Source organism: Phyllobates terribilis, unplaced genomic scaffold (genome assembly GCF_046119375.1).
Source record: "Phyllobates terribilis strain yellow unplaced genomic scaffold, ASM4611937v1 Scaffold_11__3_contigs__length_659146591, whole genome shotgun sequence".
Classification (NCBI taxonomy): Eukaryota; Metazoa; Chordata; class Amphibia; order Anura; family Dendrobatidae; genus Phyllobates; species Phyllobates terribilis.
Window position 1 is genome coordinate 476,192,995 of NW_027362771.1, and position 22,895 is coordinate 476,215,889.

The window sequence follows — 22,895 nt, forward strand, 5'->3', positions numbered from 1 at the left end:
GAGTGATGGTGTGAGCGTCCCAGTACTGATGGTACTGGTGCGGCGATGAAACACAGAGACGTGTGGTGCAGTTCAGAGTCTTTACTGATGGTATAACGCAGACCCTCCCTGGAGTACTGGTTAGCAGTAGGGGCCTGGTCAGTCTGTAAGCAAGTAGGATCTCCCCTGGCCAGGTGGAGTTGTAGGCCTCCCCGACTATCTGCACTCTTTCCTGGCTACCTTGCTCTATGCGGGTAGAAGTAGCCCACGTCCCTGAGTATACCGTGTGGTGCTCACCCGTATGGCCGGTGACTTGGGGCCTTCCGTTAGCCTCCGCTTCACGATGGCGGTGCTGGTCCCTTGCTTGTGACCATGCCTCCGGGCTTCTAAGGCCAGAGGACATGGAATCCCCTGCCGGTTGGATTCTGCTGCTGGACCTGGATGTCCTCACAGCCTCGGACTCCGTGTCCGGGTTTAGTGTCTTCAGCCAAGGTGAGCTTTCTAGCTTCCAGCCTCTGGCACTCGCTCCTGCTCCTACAGAGCTCCTAGTTCTTGCTTTCCCTCTGTCTGCTGTCCTCCAGACCTGACTGCATCTCTGTCTGGGACTTCACTCTCTAATCCCGCCCCAGACCCAGTTTATAAGGGCAGATTCCTCCCCTCCCAGGTCTGGGCGGGCGGTGTTGCATGCTTAGGGCTCCTGACCAGAGAAACCTCCCACTTGCTCTCAGACATAATATTTCTATTACTGTGGCAACCAGACCCCTGGGGTGCCACACATGCACTGTGATTCTTAAACGAAGTGTCATCAGAAAGGGAGTAGGGGAAAAAAAAAATCGAAAAGCAGTTAGATAGTGTAGTTAGGGAAGTGTAGGGAATTTTTAATGCAAATATATTAGAAAATAGTTTAGATTATGCATTAAATAGATAGGGAGTTAGAATGAAAATGACTTTGCCTTCAGACCTTCAGACCACCCCTTTAAGAAATGTTTGGAAAGTTTTACAATGCGTGGAAAAACAAAGCGAGGGAGCGCTGAATCTGGTGTCACCAGTGGTATCCTCTTTTCTCAGGAATGTCAGGCACCTGTGTTTCCTGCCAAGATACTGGTTTTTATGAATAGAAAACTTGGCCAAGTTGCACTGGAAAAAAATCTGTTCTGCACAACATGAATCTGTGACACCTGTCACTCTTACAGTAACATGGCAGCTGTTTGGCAGCGATTGGCAAAACTCTCTGAAATGCTAAAGACACGTTTGTATATGACGCTACATATATGGGAATTGTCCACTGTTTTAATTACTAAGCAGTTCCTTAGTAGATTTTTATAGAAATCAGACATATTAGCTGTGGGATTGTCCCGCAGAACTACTGAGAATTTTACCTGCAAGTTAAAGAACAGCCAGAACCACCATCAGGGCAGTACAAGGTGTAGTGTGGTCCAGGGTCAGGACCATGGGTCTCATATAGGGGCCCACAACAATCTGTGCGAGGAGTAGTACTCACACAATTGGAATAAAATTGTATGATTTACTTCGCTTAAAGGGGTATTCCCATCTCTAAGATCCTATCCCAATATGTAGTAGGAGTAATAATAATAATATTAGCAAATATTTCCAATTAGAAATCTAGTATAGTTCTTCTGATAAGCTATGTCGCTTACCCCATGTGCAGGGTGTTCCAGTAGCTTAGGTATCCATAGTTACAACCACTAACAACTGTCACTATATGAGTGGTTGTAACCATGGATACCTAAGCTACTGCAATGACCTGCACATTGCGTAAGTGACATAGCTAATCTGAAGAACTATACTACATTTCTAGTTGAAGGTATTTACTAATATTATTATTATTACACCTACTACATATTGGGATAGGATCTTGGAGATGGGAATACCCCTTTAAGGCCTCATTCAAGCCGTACATGTTGTTTCAGGGATACATCATGTACCAGTTATAATCTATTGTGCTGTTCATATGTCAGTGTTTTTCGTGGACCGTGTGTCTGTGCAAAACACACAGAGACATGTCTGTTTTTTTTTTCCGGCAGCACAGATTAAAAGGGCCAATACAAGTCTATGGGTCCATGAAAAACACATACAGCACACGGATGGCATCCGCGTGACATCCATGTTCTGTCCGTGTTTAACATTGCAAGGGATAGGAGAAGATTTGTAATTTATTTCTTTATCCATCTGTGAAAAACACTGATGGCAAAAACGGACACACTGACGACACACTGACGACACACTGACGACATCGGTAACATTTTTTCACGGATGTGTATAAACACAGACATTAATATTGAATTTCATAACCCTCAGTTCATTTTATGTTCCCAGTTAGATACTAAATTTATGATATGACCAAAAGGATTAAGTAATTTTATATTATTAGCTATTCTATTTCTCTCACTCGTAAGTGCAAACATGTGCGACGGAGCACGAGGGACCCCGGACCCTGTCACATATATTATAAATGACACTTATTAAAGCAGTTTTAAAAAAAATCATTGCGCTTCTAAACAACAATATGAACGCCCAGTTAGCGGGTGGTATTTAGTAGGCAATTTTAACAAGATTTTTTATGCAGAATTCTGCATACAAAAAAGCACTCATGAATATGGGTTTCATGCCCATCTCTTGTAATTCCATTTCTCAAAAATAAAAAAGATTGCCATCACAATATAGGGCATGAAACGGCAGCTGGCTCCACATTTGGGTACAGGGAAAATGGTGGAAAATTTACTTTATTTTTACTGCTTTCACTTACTTTTAGTTCAAGAGTATTTTATGTGGTGAAAACTCAACAACCCCATAAATGCCTCCAAGGCTGTTGAGTTTGGGTCAGGAGACCGACAGCCGGTCCGAACATCAGGGTCTGTACTCAGACTATAATACTCGGATGTCTGAATTCAGCCTAACTCCCTTTGTCTCATAATTGTCCAATTATTATAGTTCTATAAACAGTATAAATGTTTTATTGTACCTCAAATCAAAAATGATTTTTGTAGAAATAACTCATCTGCATAAAATATTTATGAACAAATGAATGAAACAAGTTTGTTGGATTTTTTAAAACAATATTTTCCAAAATCATCCTAAATTGTGTGATCCAGGGGACCTTCCACTAAGGGCTCGCTCACACTTGCGTATAACATGAGTGCTATCCGATATTTTATTGAATAGCATTCAGCCCAATGTTATACTATGGGCAAGTGCTGATCTGTGATTTTTTTTTTTTTCTCATGCCAATTCAGCATGAGAAAACAATCGCAGCATGCTACGGGTACATCCGAGAATTGGATCACGTGCACCCATACGAGTTAATGGATGCATGTGAAACATCGGACGGCACTTGGATTTCATTTGAGTGCAGTTCAATTATTGACACAGAAACAATGGAGAAGATGGAGAAATTAAGTTCTCCATCTTCTCCACACCTGTGATGCGATTCTCTAATGCGAGAGAATCGCATCACAGTAAGGTGACACTCAGATCAGACTCTGACAGAGTTTGAGCCGAGTGTCATTAGCATAATCGGCCCGATTCTCTTACATGAGAGAACATATAGCCATGTCAGTGAGCCCTTAAGATGAGTATCATATGCTCGTGAAACCATTTACATGGGCTCCATTACAAGGAACATATGGGAATGCCAAAAGTAAGAGCTGATCAGAGTTCAGCAGGACACCTGAGTTGACAACCCCGTTTTGATCCAATTTGAGGTTTCATTTGTCTCTAATTCCGCTGCCCCATTTCATGCATTTGTGGTGGTTTTTGATAAAATGTCTTTTACTTCACTGTTTTCCTACAGGATGGGCAGAGATGTCTGGAGACACTGGAGCTTGCCAATTATGAACGTTGCCAAGATCAAAAAGCTTTCCTCAAACGAAAAAAGCATTTTAATTTAATCCCGTCTCCAGGCACTAAGGTAAATTATTTAGATCATCTGAACAGTTAAAATATGGCTTATATTTTGGACCAGAACTTAGGTTTAAGTGATTTGTGCTACTTGGTCGTGTTGTTCTCTGAGATTCAGTGGATGAGCCATTGAGGCATCTAGACGCCTTATGTCATTTTTGTATTTTCTGGATTTTGGGCACCTTATAACAAAGGTAGGGGGCAATATGGCTTAAGCCCCTAATTAAGAGAGGTGCTCTCTATGAAGAGTGTATATAAAACAAAATGATTCGGAAATCTGCAACTTATGTATCCAAGCTGTGTGTTACATATAGATGTGTTGTCATCTACTCATTTGGGTGTGCCTTTTTATTGTATGTTCTCACGTAAATGCAGTAGATTCTCAACTGCTGATTGACTTGTGGAAAATCTGCTGCGTATTACAGTACCAGCAATGTGAATGCGGTTTACCTAAATCTCAACCCCAAACTGCAGAAAAAATACGCTGCAGAAATTGATCTGTGTAGTGGATTTCACTGCTGTGGATGGCAGTGCATAGTCCACCCTTTGCAATGTGTAGGATGAGGTGGAATTAAAATCAAAGTGTGGCGCCCCTGAGGGTTCAGTCGCCACAGAGGTACTGCACCTCACCCAGAGGTGTGGTGTCTCCTTCTCTCAGGTAAGGAGGGAGTGCTGCCCGGAACCCCAACACCTGCATCCAACACTACACTGCTCCAGGCCGGCTGGAAGGGCAAGATGCAATGTGTTTTCCTGCTGAGCCCTGACCCTGGTTGTAGTGGGGGGAACCCAAAGGTAAGGGGAACCAGTAGTGGGTGTGGGTGGAGGAAGTAGTTAGAGGGAGCACCATAGTAGTAGGTATATAAAGGGAAGCCATCTTAGGATCAGTCAGTGGGAGGACAGTTCAGAAGAACAGTCCGGGAGCAGAGTCTCAGTAGGAGCTCTGCTCCACAACTAGGGCGTAGTGTCAGAGGCCCAGGAGGGGAGCAGAGGAGTAGGCTCCGTTCTAAGAAGGGATCCTAGGGGGTATGGCGAGTGCAGAACGGCACCCGTACGCCCCGAATCTGTCAGAAGACAGCCTCATTCTAATCCCTGTAAGGGTCAAGCAGGTCTGTGAACTCCGACGGACAGGAGGGACTTCAGAGCACCCGAGCAGGATTGAGAGTGAGAAGCGCAGGGCAGGAGGGAGAAAGACCCAGCGTGAAGATGGTCTAGCTAGGAACACGAGAAAGTGGGGTTCTGCCTGGTACTCCTGATCTACCTGAGGAAGTGCTGAACCCATGCCTGGTGAATGCAGCGCGATGTGGGAGGCTGACACCTGTACAGTGCATCAGTGGAACCCTCATAAGAACTGTGAGTAAAAACTCGGATGACTGCACCGCTCTGCCTCCGTCCATTCTTTAATCTGCGCCATCATTCCCTCCCTGCACTACAACGCCCAGCGCAACCTACACGTTCTACACTGCCCTGGAGCTAGCTCTACCTGTGGAGAGCCACACCATCCCTGCTGTCGTAACACCAGCTCCAGAGGACTGCTCCGCAGCGGCGGCACCCTTTAGCCGCAATCCATAGGTGGCGTCACGAACAATCCCCCAAAAAAAACCCATATAAAAGTTCCCCCCTTTTGCACTGACCACCCTGGGTCATGGACCGGGCCAGCCACCGTTAAACTCCCCTACCAGCATACACAGGGGCCCGGCTGCCGAGTACACCTACATATAATAAACTAGCACCCTTTAGTGCCTTCCATGTGGCACTAAAGGGTGTTTAGCCTTATTTAATCTATTAAATAAATAATTAATTAAATTAACAAAAATTGGGGTGGGGTCTCCCTTATTTTTAATAACCAGCTAAGGGAAAGCAGACAGCTGTGAGCTGGTCTTATTAGTCTGTGAACGGTTCAATAAACATGGAGCTTCCCAGCCTATCAATATCAGCTCACTGCTGTCTGCTTAGCCTTTAATGGTTATTAAAAAAGGGGGACCCTAAAAAAAATGACATGTGGTCCCCCCTATTTTTAATAACCAGCAAAGGCTAAGCAGACAGCTGCAGGCTGATATTAATAGACTGGGAAGGGCCATGGATAATGTCCCCTTCCCAGTCTAATAAGACCAGCCTTCAGCCGCCCCAGAAATGGCTCATCCATTAGATGCAGCAATTCTGGTGCGTATCCTCGGCTCTTCCCGATTTCCCTGGTGCAATGGCAATCGATGTAATGGTTTTGGGGTTGATGTCAGCTGTGTAATGTGCACTGACATCAAGCCCAGGGGTTAGTAATCGAGAGGCATCTATCAGACCACCCCATTACTAACACCGTAGTCAAAAGAAATAAACACACAGAAAAGCCCTTTAATTGTAAAAAGCACTCCCTGACAATTATCCTCTGTTACCCATTTATTAACCATAAAAGTAATCCACAGGGTCTGCCGTCATCTATAATATGGAGGTCCCACGACGATCCCCATCTTCTTCCTCCAGTCTATGGAACCATGTTCAGAGAATGCAACTCCATAGACTAGAGCAGCAGCCACTGCTGGTCTCGCGCTGCGCAGTGTGAGAACCCGGCTGCTGTGATGAGCGGTGACGTGATTAAGGTTACCGCAGGTCACAGCTGCTGAACTGCGGTAACCTTACCGACATCACTGCTTGCAGCATGAGAATTTACTGCACATCCGCTATTTTTCATTTTTGTATTGATTTTTTAGCTAAATACAAGTACAGAAATCTACACACACACTGCACTAATTATATATCTCACTGGCATATTTCTATCTATTCTATTCTGGTGGATTAGGATGTGAATTTACTGTACTTGGCTGATGAAATGTTCGGTTTCCTTTGAGATGTATGCGTAAAAATCGGATGGCACATGCATGGTCCATGTGGCGTGCGATTCTTTTTTTCTCACGCCCATTGACTTGCATTGGCAAGTCTTATCCGATATAAGCGGCTACTAGCAGCATGCAGCAATTTTTTTCTCAGTCTGATCCGAGGTGAGAAAAAACTCACAGATGAGCAGGGAATGATTGAATAACATTAGTCAAAGTGCAATCCGATTTTTTTATCGGATTGCACTCGTCCAATTTATATCCAGATGAGAATGAGCTTTTAAAGCACGACTCCAGTGGGTTGTTTTTTTTACTTTACCGCTGGATTCGTGCTTCAAATCTAAGTCCCCTACTTAGGGGAGGGTGAGTATAAGACCGGGTACTGGGGGCAGGCCGTAAAAAAAAATTAAATATCTGGAGCCATCTCTGCCACCTGCGTCAGAGATGGAGTCTAAGGCCACAGCCCCACTATCAGTATTTGGTCAGTATTTGGTCAGTATTTTTTCTCAGGAGTGGGAGCCTAAACCAGGTGAGGAACAATCAGAGAAAAGGTATAATAGAAACAAGTCACCAATTCTGCATTTATCACCCACTCCTCGTTTTAGCTCCCACTCCTGAGAAAAAATACTGACCGAATACTGATAGTGGGGCCGTGGCCTTACCTAGAGTAAAAAGGAGATAAGGGAGCACTATCTAAGCGTAGAATTAAAAATGTGAAGGACGGTTGCAGGTGAGAAAGGAATACTGTTTACCTTATAAGACTGTAATGGAGTATATCTCATGGTAATCCTTAGTAGTGGCCTGCTGCCGGCGTGGTAAGCCGTGGGTGAATCCTTCCAAAGATGAAATAGATGTGAAAAAGTGAAAAACCAAGATGCCAGCGGTTCCACTGTATGATAAGAATTGCAATGATGAACAAAAAAGTATTTTGTAGAAAACACAATGGAGTGGTAGGCTCCAACGTTCTGTGCGGTGTATTGTAAAAAACGGTATTAAAAACACAACGCATTTCTGCTATCCAGCATTATTATACAGTGGAAGCGCCAACATCTTGGTTTTTCACTTTTTCACACCTGTTTCAGAGGAGAATCTACACGTTACAGAAGAGCACTAACTCAGCAGTATCCTGTGTAGTTTCTCCTACTTACCCGTGTAAGAGAAACTATGCAGGACAGTAAGGCCACGTTCACACGTTCAGTATCTACTCAGTATTTTACATCAGTATTTGTAAGCCAAAACCAGGAGTGGGTGATAAATATAGAAGTGGTGACGTGTTTCTATTATGCATATAAAATACTGACCAAATACTGAACGTGTAAACTGGCCTATCAGTGTGAATAGGAACAAGTTAGTTGGAAGTTTTGAAAAATCGAAAAAAGACCAAAAATATTGATTCATCCTAAGGCCACGTGCACACATTGAGGACTTGGTGAGTTTTTGACTTCAATATTTGTAAACCAAAACCAGGAGTGGGTGAATAATACAGAAGTGGTGACGTGTTTCTATTATACTTTTCCTCTGATTGTTCCTCTCCTGGTTTTGGCTTACACATACTGATGTAAAATACTGACCAAATGCTCAATATGTGCACATGGCCTAACAGTGTGGGGTCCTCACATCTGATCATGCTAACTTGCTAATATTTTGTTTTCTCTAAAGGGAATCTGTCACCAGGCTTTTGCTCCCATCTGAGAGCAGCATAATGTAGGGGCAGAGACCCTAATTCCAGCGATATGTCACTTACTGAGCTGCTTGCTACATTTTTGATAATATCACTGTTTTCTCTGCTGCAGCTCTAGCAGCTCTCTGAATGCTGAGCTCTGTGTAACCCCGCCCACACCACTGATTAGCAGCTTTTGTGTACACTGTGCATAGGCAGAAAGCTGCCAATCAGTGTTGGGGCGGGGTTATACACAGCTCATGAATATGGAGGACTACATGGCAGCAGGTTTACTAGTCATCTAATGATAGTCTCCTGATGATAAAACTACAACTAAGCAGCTCAGTAAGAGACACATTGCTGAAATCAAGGTCTCTGTCTCTACATTATGCTCCAGTCAGATTAGATGGCAAAATGTAGCACCCTGAGGATTTGGCTGCTACAGGGGTATTACACCTCAAGCCAGAGGTGTGGTATTCCACTCCCGGGTAAGGATGGAGTGTGGAACTGAGCTCAGTTAGCTGCATGCACTACACACATCCCATTTCCGGGGAACAGACCGATGGTACTCCCACTAGAGAAATGTGCAGGTACGACAGTGTCTGTCCCTGGCTGGAGTGGGAGGGGGGTGGAACATCCCAGTAGTGTAGGGGCAGATAGGGGGAGTAGTCTGGGTAAAGCTAGGAGCCCATTGGGTGCTGGTCACCTGGGCTCACACATAGAGGGAGTATATAAGGTGGGCACCATCTTAGAATAGGGTCTTTAGTCAGAAGAAGAGCAGAGCAGAGGAGCTCAGCCAGAAGGGCTGACAGGGAGCTGTGGCTCCGGCTGGGCCCAGCTCCAGAGCAGAGCCTGCAGAGAGAGAGAGAGAGAGGAGTCAGAAGGACCCAGAGAGGAAACAAGAAAGAACCCCAAGATCCCAGAATAAGGACAGAAGGGTGAAGGGTTGGCGGACACGGGTACCGGATCCCAAGCTGGCAGAGGCAGAAGCAACCCTTAGCCAGGAACCGGAGGTCGTGGTCAGGATCTGCCACGACCCTCACCAAATCCACTAGAAAGGCACACCAAGCATAGGGTCAGGGAGCCCAGAGGAGGCTTGACCACCAAGAGACCCGAGGGAGCCGGCCAAAAGTGGATCCCTGGTGGGGACGGCCAGAGGAAGGGAGAGTCAGAAAGGAGCTCAGGACCACGCTCTGGAATTGCCTGGGGGTTGGCCGAGTCCAGGACCTGGTGGACGCAGCACGGCTCGGGTGGTCACTCAAGGCCAGAGTGACCACAAGAACACCAGTAAGTAAAAACCCTGAACTGCATCTCCTGACTCTGAATCTTCTTTCTGCATCATCACAACCCCCATCATCTACACCTGCTGCCCTGAGGCCATACCCCTCCCGTTGGGGGTTATACCATCACTGCTGCACATATACCACCGGCCTCAGTGGACTGCTCTGCAGCGGCGGCTTTGAAGCCGCACTCAACGGGTGGCGTAGTCGACAATCAAAGTAACATCTACTGCCATAGACTGCCACTTAGTTTGACACCCTGGGCACGGACCGGGTCACCGCCACAAGGACTACTACCCCCATACAGATCCGGCTCCGGGTATCCCCTACAGCACTGGCCCAGGGGGCGCGTCAAAAACATGATGACAGATTCCCTTTAACTAAAACATTTCATTCCTGGGTGTAAAGTTCAGCAATATATGATTATTTGATATGCACCAAATGAATTACAGTGAGAGAGGATGTAAAGCCGTACGGCACTTTGCTCTATGAACTCATCGTAAGGGAAAATGAGCGATTGTGTGTAGGGTTCAGAAGATGAAGCTGAAGGTCAATTGAAGCGTCAGCTGTATAAAGCGTTTCACCAGCCTTGAAGGAAATCTGTCATGTTGGGGAATGCTATTAAGCTGCAGATATAGGATTAATCTGTCAGTTTTAACATTAGAAATGCGCCTGGCCACTGAACTGAAAGCACAGCTCATGGGAAAAAATGAACTTTATTCCTTCTGTGAGCCATCGCCATACAGGTGTGCGGTGCGGCCACAGTCATCACGCACAGCGCCCTCAGTATACTGTGAGCGGTGGCTGTAAGCACGGCTTGGCACCTTGACTGACAGCCAGTTCTGCACTGATGCTCTGTAGAACCAGCTGTCAGTCAAAGTGTCGGGGCGTGCTTACAGCCGCCACTCACTGTATACTGAGTAATGAGTGTAGCTTCCCTCTCACGCCTGTATGACTAAAAACCAGCAGCTCCCAGGAGTAACAAACTTTATTTTCTCCCAGTTGTTGCAACTTCAGTACAGCGGCTGGGCACCATTCTAACTTTATTAACCTCCTGATTAACCCTATATCTGCAGGTTAATACAATTATCTGACATGACAAATTCACTTTGATATAGTTTGATCTCCAGTTTTTCTCCCAAACCTCCAAACACTTGTATGCTCAGCTAATTGGGGAGAATGGTGTATACCAGACACTGCCAGACACCCCTGGAAATGGCTCATCACCAGGGAGAGCAAAAGCATTGAGAGGTGAAACTCAAAAAGTCAGATCCTTCTTCCCCTGATATAATCTGGAGAGGGTTGGGAAGCAAATGGTTAATAGTCCTGAATTTTGGGTTCAGACAGATCTCTACTAATGTGTATCACAATCTAGATTCCCTATCAGTATGTCTTTGGAATGTGGGAGGAAACCCACGCAAACACGGGGAGAAGATACAAACTCCTTGCAGATGTTGTCCTTGGTGGGATTTGAACCCAGGACCCCAGCGCTGCATGGCTATAGTGCTAACCACTGAGCCTCAGTGCTGACCTCATTTTGGCTACATACATATCTATGATCAATAAATTCATATAATATTAAATTGACAAAGAATAATAAAAATTGTTGTCTTAGGTGCAAGATGTGAAATTCCAAGCTAAGAATACAGAAGAAAGAGATGTATGGATCCAGGCTCTGAATGATGGGATAAACAGAGGAAAAAACAAAGTCTTTGATGAGGTAGTGTAACAAAATGAGGATGAGCTGATAAATCAAAGAGGAAGAGGACTAGAACTCTAGTGCCACCTATAGGAAGTAGCAATTCTAAAAGTCAATATCGACTCTCTAACAAGCCTTGTCATATGACAAGAGATTCTGGTTCTGGCTTTTATCCTAAATCATGTGACACAAGGCTCGTTAGAGAGTCAATATTGACTTTTAGGATTGCTACTTCCTATAAGTGGCACTAGAGTTCTGGTCCTCTTCCTCTCTGAAGAGACAATTTGCATATTTCTCAGAGGAGCATTGCAGCTTAAAAGTCTCCTCACCTTGACATGCTTAACGTGTCAATCTCCGCAAGGAGAAACGTTACCCTTTGGATTCTGATAAATCAAAAAAGAAACCCCTTTTAAATAACTGGGGGTAGGAAGCGACAAGCCCATTTTGGAATTATGAGTCACCTGGGTACATACTATTCTTCCATAATCTTTTCTCTTTCTTCCTCCTCCATTTTCTCCATGTGTCTATCTTATATTTATTACTAATGTAGTCATGGTGTAAGAATATTCACATGACAGCCCACATGCATATCCTGAATTTTTTTAAAAAGAATTACGTGGTTGTTCATTGTTTATCTGAGTGGGTTTAGCATTTAAGATTAATGAATAACCCATTGCACATATATATTATACTATTTCTAGTTTGTTGTGTTGCTATCTTATATTTATTACTAATGTAGTCATGGTGTAAGAATATTCACATGACAGCCCACATGCATATCCTGAGATACAGGGAATTAACCTTTATAATGGTTTACATTAATTGCGGTAGAGGAATTTATCAGATACACCCTGTGACGAAGCAGCTAAAAGTGTAGCATGTAATACATATTTCAAATAACCAATAGGCCTCTATTGATTATTTGCATTTTTTTTTTAAATCGCTTTACTTTTTTTGTCTTCTGTGATTCAGACATTTTTTTGTGCCAGGTTCTTCAAAACGGCAAACTTGAATTTTGCGCAAAATAAAAAATGCTCTTTGTTATTGTCTTCAACCTTTTTTTGTGAATTTTTAGTGCAAAAAGGCAAAAAGTTTTGCTAAATTTGTACAAAAAATGTAGTGGTACATAAAATTACTCCAGAGAGCTACTGGAATACTTTTACGCAAAAATTTAGCAACTATTTTAAGAAAGGTAAAAAGTCTTAAAACTGAAGACATCTGGTAATCCCAAACACTGGCCAAAATTGGCGAACATAAATAAAAAAAACAACTTGTGGACACATAAAATAGACTTTAAAAAAAAAAGCATGAATTGAAAAAAGGAAAAGGCGCAATAGAAAAACAAGCTAAAAGTACCAATGCCTTGACAACAAAAAGTGCAAATGCATTAATTAATAGGGGCCTATAGTATTTTAATAATGCATTAAAGAGATTCTCTTCTTGCGGACAACTCTTTATTAAAGGGAATCTGTCAGCTGCTTTTTGCTATGTAATCTGACAGCACCATGATGTAGGGGCAGAGATCCTGATTCCAGAGATGTGTCACTTACCTGTTTAGTTTGGATAGAATCCCTGTAGTAGTGGTCAAAATGTTGAGCCTGCACACCCCTTATTGGCAGGTTCCTGTGTACACTGCACATTGTCAGCAAGCTGCCAATCAGTGGTGGGGACGGGGTTACACAGATTAGCCTGACTGGCTAGACCTAGTCCTCTAGTGATAATCTCCTGCTGATAAAACACTATTGAAACTACAGCACACAGCCTAATAAGTGACACATCCCTGAAATCAGAGTCTCTGCCCCTACATTATGCTGCTCTCCTATTAAATGGCAAAAACCTGCTGACAAATTCCCTTTAACTGGGCTTTTGATGTGCTAAAAAATAAAAAAAAGTGTTGTCATCCCTGGTTGTTGAACTTTTATTAATAACCTTGCCTCTTTCAATACTTGTGCACATGCTACGATACTTCCCTCCCCCAAACACACTTCTACATGAGTCCAAATTTTTAATGCTGATTACATGCCCAATAATAAAACCCATGTGGTCTGCTGCCGTAGGCACCATTACGCTGACCTAGGGGGTTCACTAAGTAGCTCTGCTTCAATTTTCCACTACAAGGGACAAGAAGGTGAGAACGGTCTTTATTTGATGAAGGCTTAAAAACTGTATCTAAAAGGTTATTAAACTGATTTCTATTTCCAGATCCCACTTTTGTCTCCTGTTTTATAGACTATCTCAATCACTCTAGTCTTAATTCTGTTTTGTCATTGTCCATTTTTAGGTTAAGGTAGACCCCAAATGTTCACTAGAACATGTTACTCGGGATCGTGCTAAGGTGGGAGCTGCAAAAAGAAGACCTCCCACGAGAATCCATCTCAAAGAGGTTTGTCAAAAAACATTTACACAAATATTGATTTTTAGTCGGTAGACATCAATTAGAATAAATTACTTATAAATCACTCAAAAAACAGTTTTTATTAATATTTCCACCAATATCTTGCCCTGTAAGACACAGATGTATTTTATTAGCAGTGTTCCCTATACAATGGCCCAAAATGCAGGAAATTTGCTAGGAAAGTTAGATATTAGATTTTAAAAAGATATTGCACTAAAGTGAAACTGTCAGCAGGAGTTCACACCTCAAACTATTTATATATGCATGTGGAAAGACAAGTCCAGCAATACCTTTACATGGCCAGTCCGTTCCTTTATTACTGAGAAATCAGCTTTTGAATTGATATGCAAATGAGGATGAAAAACTATGGTAGATGTGAAGCCTCTGCCACTCCAGCTCTATTCCCTGCCCAAAGCCGCCTCCTCCTGCTTGACTAACAACTCTTTTGCCTGAAGTCACACAGCATAGAGGCTGTCAGTCAAGCAGGAGGAGGCGGTCCTGGGTAGGGAATAGAGCTGGAGTGACAGAGGCTTCAGATCTACAATTCAAACACTGATTTCTTAGTACTTGGCCAGAGGAACAGACTGGCCAAATAGAGGTGTTGCTGAACTTGTCTTTGAAAGAGCTACATGCACATATAGATAGTTTTGGGCGTGAAATTCTGCTGAGAGTTTCCATAGGAAAAGTAGGTATAGTTTCCAGCAAGGTTGTATATTTCTTGAAGATAATGAGAGAGCCACATGATAACCTAGCTATGAAACACCACTACTTTATTACTGGAACTTCTTACAACTGAGCATCTCTTTTAAAGAAACACTGTCACATGGATATGGATAAGTATATCATTATCGCCATGTTCTTTGTCTCTAAAGTAGCGTTCCAGACTGCTTTGAAATTTCTTTCTATCTGGAATATGCAATATGCTAACTCACATCCACTAGTCACAAGCCGGCCACTCCTTTGAATAGTCATGTTGTCTGGACTGTAATAATGCCCATTGTGGAATGATTCACATACTAAAGGGGATCTGACATCATCAGAATTGCTCCTAAAATTTTCCTTCTTGAGCAGGAACAGTGAAGCCATATGTACTTGCTTCGACATTATATGCAGTGGTAGAGAGAGAGGGAAAGAGCTGTGCTATGGTACTTCAGATGAAGCCAAGGGCAGGTATACCCAGATTCCCTGTGCATGCCCATGAAGCATGGAGTAATGCTGTTGCAAATCCAAGTTACTGGCTGACAATTTTCATACATATAAGTAATATAAGTAATAGTTCTTAATAACATGAACATTCAAATGTAGTCTGATTGTTATGTCTTTTCACTCTATAACCACCAATGTTTGTTAACTTGTCTTATTGTAGGTGGCAGATGCTGCAGCTGATGATTCCCTAAGACTAGGCCTGGAAGCTTTGGACACTGGAATTTTAACAGTAGTTCCACCTGTTCCAAAAGAAAAGGATGAGGAACCAAAACCACAGAAGGAACCAGTAAAGATCCCAATGCCACCGACAAAGCAAAACAATCTTCCAACTACGGAATCATCAATCTATCCAGAAGAACCAAAAGCTCAGAAGGAACCAGTAAAGGTCCCAATGCCACCGACAAAGCAAAACAATCTTTCAACTACAGAATCATCAATCCATCCAGAAGAACCAAAGGCCCAGAAGGAACCAGTAAAGATTCCAATGCCACCCACCAAGCAAAACAATCTTCCAGCCATGGAACCATCCATGCATCTAGAGGAAACAAAACTCCAAAATGAAACAGTAAAGATCCCAATCACACCTACAAAGCAAAGCAATCTTCCAACTATGGAACCGTCCATTTCTGAAACAGATAGTGATGCTCAAGTTTCTCATGTGCCACCTCCTCCGCCCAAAAACTTGAAAGAAAACGTTTATGCCCGTGAAAAGCTCCTGTCTGAAAATGCAGAAACAGATATGGAAAATAAGTCTGAACCTGAAGTTTCTAATAGTTCAATTGAAGGAAATGTAATAAACATAGCAAGTTCTCCACCAAAACCCCCACCTAAAATTTTGTCAGACAAGATGAAGATTAAATGGGTGGGTCCGTCTTCAGAGAGGATAGAAAAAGAGAACATATCAGTCGAGAAAGGAAGCAAAGAGAACCTAGCAGAAGTTGTAAAAACAAGTCCTCGTCAAACCATGATATCTGATGGTATAGAAATAGAGAAGAAAGACAGTACAAACAGTCTACAAAATGAAAATGAAGTAGAAGCAAATGATGTGGATGATGACCAAAATGATACAGGGGATACATCTACAGAAAGGACAATTGAAGACACAGAGGATGAAGAAAAGCACAACTTTGGGGAGAAAAACATAATGACGGACGATATTCAAAAATCTACGGCTGAACAACCAGCAATTTTCTTGGATGACACAAGATTGCTGAACAAAAGACAAAACAAGCCAGTGCCAGCAGAACGGCACCTCATTGATGGTAAACCAAAGGCATCTTCTATGGGAGACCTTTTGTCAGAGAGCAATATAGACTTTGGAAGCAAAGATGCCTCTGTGTTACACCTAACTAAGGACCGGTTAAACATAGTGGAAATGAAGTTGGCATGTGGCAGGCAAAGAACAGAAACCCTTTTAAACAAGGTTTTAAATGGTCAACGTGAAAAAGCGGAAGAGGGCAATGGGCTGGATGCTAATTCTGCAACACTTCTTAATAAAGTAATGAAAGACCTTCAAGAAGCTTCTGAAGCACTGATGGAGATCAAGGCACCCAAAAATACAACACCAGAAGGAGGGACTGATACACAAAAAGAAAAGCAGAAGGAATTACTTGCACTCCAAAGGAGAACTGTTCATTTTTAGTACTTGTTGGGAAGTAGATGTATTTGTAGATAGTATACAGCACAAATCGCTTCAGCACTTTATCTATAATCAGTTTCTATTTGCACCTTTACGACGTTACCAAGCCAATGCTCCTAGCGTTTCCACAACATCCAGTTTATATAAAATGGGCATGTTCTTGTTACTTTTCTAGATCATTTATAAAAAGTCCTTATTGTTTCACAGAATTTATTTAGAGAATCCAACTATAATCTTGTCGAGGAACAATGCACTATTCAAGCCCTCAGCCCATCACATTATCAAAATAGAAGACCAAATAGTCAATGTCCAAGACAAAATACTTATAATTCACATAGGACCTCTGGTCATTTCTTGTAATTCGTAGCCAAATGTCTAGTACAGGTGCATCTCACTAAACTAGAATATCATCAAAAAGTTAATTTATTTCAGTTCTTCAATACAAAAAGTGAAACTCATATATTATATAAAGTCATTACAAACAGAGTGATCTATTTCAAGTGTCTATTTCTGTTAATGTTGATGATTATGGCTTGCACCCAATGAAAACACAAAAGTCATAAACAGCAGAAATACCCCTATAGTTTTACCTGTTACCGGAAATGTTGAAAATATCTCTCAAATATTCATTAACAACAGTCACAGGTAGGGAGGAATTTTGCTTTTTTTCTTAAATAAAGGGTTTGGCTCAATGGCATAGGGGACATGGCTAAGAATGATCCAACAGATTCACTGTAATCTACTTTAACTCATAGATTCCTGATTCTGGCGTACAACAGTCCCAAAAAGATGTATAAAATTTGTCCACTCCTTGAACAACCTCTTCTGAATCCTCATTTCCTTCCAGTAAAATAATAACACATACTCAACTCCAGTGCAGGCACCATTCCAGCAATGTCGGCCCTGGCTCTACTAGGGCTCACGTGACATTGTTATGTCGCGCCATCCCTGGGGCCAATCCGCACTGGACTGACTTCACTTTCTCTCCTAAGGTTGTAATTGACGTCCGGTGGAAGTCAGAGCTGCAGCTGCTCTCGCTTCCTCTGGATGTCTTGATTGTCCAAAGAAGGAGAGAGGGAAGCCAACGCTGATTGGCCAGAGAGATCACATGACATAACAATGTCACACTATCCCCGGAAGAGCCAGTGCCGACACCGCTGGAATGGCGCCAGCACCGGAGGTGACTATAAGTCTTATTATTATACAGGGGGAAAACATAAGGATTCAGAAGAGGTTGTCTGAGTAGTGGACAACCCCCTTAAGGAGCTTGCATCTTTTAAAGAATTTAGAAAATTTACAACAGCAAACTTTTCTTACAGACAGGGTCATCCCACCCTGTATAGATACTAGATATGGAATATATTAACAGTTAAAGGGTTTTCACACTTCAGTGTTTTATGACATCAAGAGATGTTCTCCTTTAAATTCATTGGGGTTATGTAAAATACTGTATATTCATTTCAGTGGAAACACTGCACACAAGCAGATTGCCCTGCACTAGTCACTTGGACTAATACCAGATCCCGGCTCTGGTGAGCTATTTTATGAGGCCTTATCCACTTGGTATTCTGCATTACAGTGGGAAAACCTTATTGTTATTGCTTATCCATGGATTATGAAATTATGTTATTGTAATTATGTCTCCTTATAATATGTTGGGTCCCCGAGGGACAGGCATTACCTCTATATGATATGTGCCATTGGAGTTGGTCCGCAAAGTAGCTACAAAGATCTGCCATTGATGAGAGAGGTTTCTGAATGTATCCAAATTTAGAAAATTCTCCACCTTTTCCAGACCAGAGTGAAACAAAATCAGCCATAGATAGTGTATGGATTTAATAGAGCAGTTCGGTGATTATTTTTGTGTGTTCTTTTTTGATTTCTCGCTTTGTTAGCAATCATGTGTGGGTGTAATGAGTGCACTAATATATTCACCGACCACCATCTTCAGCTATTTTCAGGGGCGCTCCAGTCCATTCCGGCAACACATGACCTTCCGGATCACACAGTGTCTGCTTTGTGGAGCCGAGGACAATTTTATCATTTTCTCAATGTCAATCTATGAGACTCAGAACAATGCTTTAGAACCTCGTTCTGAGTCTTATAGACATATTGAGAAAGTAACCGCTGCTCCATATAAAAGATGCTGTGTGATCCGGCCGGTTACAAATGTGGTCACGTGGTGCCGGAATGGACCGGAGCGCTGCTGAAAACGACAGTAGACAATTTACAGTACAGGACCTAAAGGATCTGTTGCTAATATGTACCAGATACTACAAGACGTCTTCGAATAACTTGTGAAGTCCATGCCCCCCTCTTTCAATGTTAAGCAGGTGGTTTAAATGTTCCGGCTGATCAGTATATGCCATGCTGGGTTGTAATAATCTATTATTGTATATAACCCAACTTACGACATTCCTATTAGTTGAAAAACTGGAACTGATATAAATGTGTGACTACTTAAGAGATTCTACTATAATAAAAAATGGGAGATTTTTTTGCATGCAAACTCAACAGTTACTTACAGAACAACGGTGCATTCAGATGGGCCAGTCTCGCCCATTAACGAGTGCTGACTGGCAAAGTACAAGTTGATAGGCACTCATTTACTGGACCGTCCACACAGGTCAATGAGTACAGATAGGGACAGAACGATCATTAAAATGACCGCATAATATTATTAGTGGCACTTCTTCTGCTTACATGGGTTGATATGCTGCAGAAAATCATGATCTGTAAGCTGCCGCCGCCTATATGATCCATTTACCTGATGAACGAGCATTTTGCTCATGGCAAGTTTACATATGGTTTATGTGGGCCAGTAAATGGGAACGAGAGTTCCTACAAACTTTCCTGTCCTGTCTAAATTCACTGTGTAAGGCCAAGTTTATTCTTGGTGGGGGGTTTTCATATTCTGTCCTCTATAGTTTTGTAAATATTATATTTTACATTTCTGTTCACACAGAACAGCCCATGCAGTAGAATTTTCCCCAAATGCCTTGGATTGGGAAAAGTACCAGTAGAAACTACAATTTCCTATATCAGAAACTACAGTGGTGAAACCCCCTATGGAGTCTATGGAGTGCTGTTCTGTTGGAGTCGTTTTTCTTATCCTCTAAAACATTGCTCCTATTTTTTTGGATCATTAAATGGATCTGTGTGTTCAACGCCCAACTTTGTCTTGTATCAGAACCATTTATTATTAGTTCTCTTTTCTCAGCTTTTTGCTTTGCCTTGTGAAATAAGACATTTTATTTCAATTCTTTCTTGCTGATCATCAGATTATTTGATGCCGGATTAAATTAACCTCATAATAATAGATACTGCTCTCTTAGGCTATGTGCCCATGATGCAGAAATTCTGCATATTTTTTCCGCTTCTCCCTGGCAGGAAAAACGCATGCGGATTTTACATGCGTTTTCCTGCCAGGTAGAAGCGTTTGTCAAGCGTTTTTGCATGCATTTTTGCTTGCGGGTTATCAAGCGCTTTCCAAGCGAATTTAGCATCATTAGAAAAGTGCTTGACAACTTGGTCACACTATATAAATCCATGCAACCGGCATGGATTTATATAGTGTGACCAAGTAATAGTTAAAAAAAAAGAATAAGAATGGTAAAAAATAAAAAATAAAGATTATACTTACCTTCCGATGTCCCCCGATGTTTTCTCCGCTCCATCCGGTCTGTTGTATGGCTCGCGGTGGTCTGAAAGGACCTGCGATGACGTCATTGAGTCATGTGACAGGTCACGCGACCGCCGACATCAGCGGAGCGGAGAAAACACCGGGGGACATCGGAAGGTAAGTATAATCTTTATTTTTTATTTTAAATTCTTTTTTTTAACAGGTTCTATGGTACCCGGGTCTGGAGGAGAGTCTCTTCTTCTCCAGACCCTGGTACCATCCGCACATAGAAACGCATATTATCCGTGTGTGCAAATATGCTGATACGGATAATATGCGTTTCAATGCAAGTTAATGGCGGCAATTACGCTGCGTGTCCGCAAAATTAATGGTCATGCTGCGTATTTTTCTGCAATGATAATCCGCAGCGGAAATTTCCGCAGCATGTGCACAGCACATGATGATTATTATTGGGGACCATGGGGCACGTACAGTATTACCAAGCATTTTTTAAGCGTTTTTGCTGCAGAAATTCCACGGCAAAAATGCTTGAAAAATGCATACTGGGCACGCAGCCTTAGCAGCGACACACTGTAGGTGATAGAGAGGGTCCCAAGAATGGACTCCCCCTTTCTAAAGACCATCTGTCCTAACAGTTTCATGGGTTGTCTTTGTAAGCAAATCTTTTTCAAAGTCAAAGTTTTGAGCAAAGTTGATCTCTGCTGTACACCAATCCCAATCCTTCTAAGATATTTTATCCAATTTCTGCCACTGAGTTTTTAAACTGCAATTATAAGATTTCTTTTAAGGGTAGGCTCACACGACCCATGTCTCCACATCCAAGAAAAACAGTCTGATTACTCTGACCAGACTTTCATCAGCGATTGATCAGAGTGTCATCAGTTTTTCTTGGATGTAAAGAGAAAAAAAAAATTTCTCCACCTTCTTCATTCTGTCAGGCCGTGAAAATCGGACCATACTCGGATGCATTCTGAGTGAATCTGATTTTTTTTACGGTCACGCAGACTTGCATTGTCGATTTTGATCGGAAACTCGGATCAAATTATGACATGCTGACATGTCTCCGATTTTTTACACAGACCATTCAGTCTGAGGAAAAAATCACACGTGCACAACACCATAGAATATCATAGGTGCGAGTGCTATCTGTGAAAACAAGGGACCGCACTTGGTTGTGAGCACGAGCCCTAGCCTTAAATGCTTATATTGTAGAATAAAAACATCTTTCTTAGCTTTGAGCCTGAATAAATAAGTACAAAATGAACCATTACTAACGTCTGCCATACACATTAAACATCTGTCAATCGTTTGGCCGACAACCATCTCGGCCACGCATTCGGCTAAGTGTTCCTTTGTGCTCTATGAGAGATCTGTCACCAGACATGTCTGGTGGTGGTATATCGCCGAGAAAATAAAGTGAAATCAGACATGTCAAATCAATATATTCCCCGACAATAAATTGTCTAGGGCTCCTATGCACATTAGACTGTTGGACCGAACCCATCAATGTCTGCACATTTGGCTGACATTAGTCTATGGGGGGTCATGAACAGTCTCTTTGAGTTAACCTTTTACTGTAGGTCTTGTAGCTTCAGCTGTAAAGGCATGTAAGCAATGTTATGCAGCTTGCTGACCTTGTTTAAGACCTAAATTGTATTATCTGTGTGTTTTGCGGTAACTGGTTACGAGGCCTGGCACTAAATTACACATTCTATCCAGACTTGATGCCAGGAGTGGATTTTGGCCCTGGATCTCGTTCAGCTGGTGATGTTCATTCCTGCTGGTTCAGATCCAGTGTAACAGCTGGGAGAGACTACACAAGACGTCTGGGATACCTTCCCCGGCCTTTGCCAGGGTTCTCACTCTGTCCCTTTAGAGATCTAGGAAAATCGTTTTAAAACATTTGAAAATTTTTGTGGTTTAGTTACATTTTTCTTGATGAGATTTTCTTAAAATGTGACTACTATCAGGTATGTACACTCATTTATCAACCCAGTGGCTGACTGTAATTACATAGAATACACAAATGGGGCACAATGTTTCTGCAATTTTTAGTACAAAATGTTAAGTCTTCCTATGAATAAAATAGTATTTTTGTCATGACCATTGCTTTGTATAAAAAGCTATTAAAGTTTTTTTTTTCCAGATAGCTTCAATCGTCTGCTTTTCCAATAATTTTCCAAACAGAGGTTGTACCATTAAGACCTCTATCCTTATTATGGACATTTCATAGGGAATTCCCTCTATGATTAGTGCTGTGGACTGTATATGGACGACGTGATATACGACATTTTTCTACAAACTGATTTAATGGGCAATTGTCAGTTTCACGGTATCATCTGTGTGTACTTACACTTGCATGGCTTAATCTTTTAGACAAGCATATGCAACTGGCAGGACCAACCAGGTAGCCCCCAACATGACTGGAATGCGTTGAGGTGTGGGAGAAAGTGTAACCCACCAGTGTTTGCACTCTTTGTGCATTAGTGGTTATACACTTCAACTTGCAGGGATGATTTTGTTGTTGGTACTTTTTAAAGGGATGGTTAAACTAAAAAAAAATATCTTTAGATGTGTTTGAAATTAAAATATATAAAATTTACTAGTACACTATCATTATCAAATGTCCACCGATGTTCCACTGTCAGTAT

General features: G+C 42.2%; 1 protein-coding gene across 2 annotated transcripts in view; it reads left to right on the plus strand.

Annotated features, from left to right (window-relative positions):
• PLEKHO2 (pleckstrin homology domain containing O2) overlaps nt 1-22,400 on the plus strand; it is a 149,203-nt gene extending 126,803 nt beyond the window's left edge. For both annotated transcript variants that reach the window (XM_073653393.1, XM_073653392.1), the window contains 4 exons: nt 3,791-3,907; nt 11,278-11,382; nt 13,643-13,744; nt 15,123-22,400. In XM_073653393.1, coding sequence (XP_073509494.1) covers nt 3,791-3,907; nt 11,278-11,382; nt 13,643-13,744; nt 15,123-16,604 — 1,806 coding nt within the window. In that variant the 3' untranslated portion in view covers nt 16,605-22,400. The remainder of the gene's footprint in view (nt 1-3,790; nt 3,908-11,277; nt 11,383-13,642; nt 13,745-15,122) is intronic.
• The last annotated feature ends 495 nt before the right edge of the window (nt 22,401-22,895 follow it).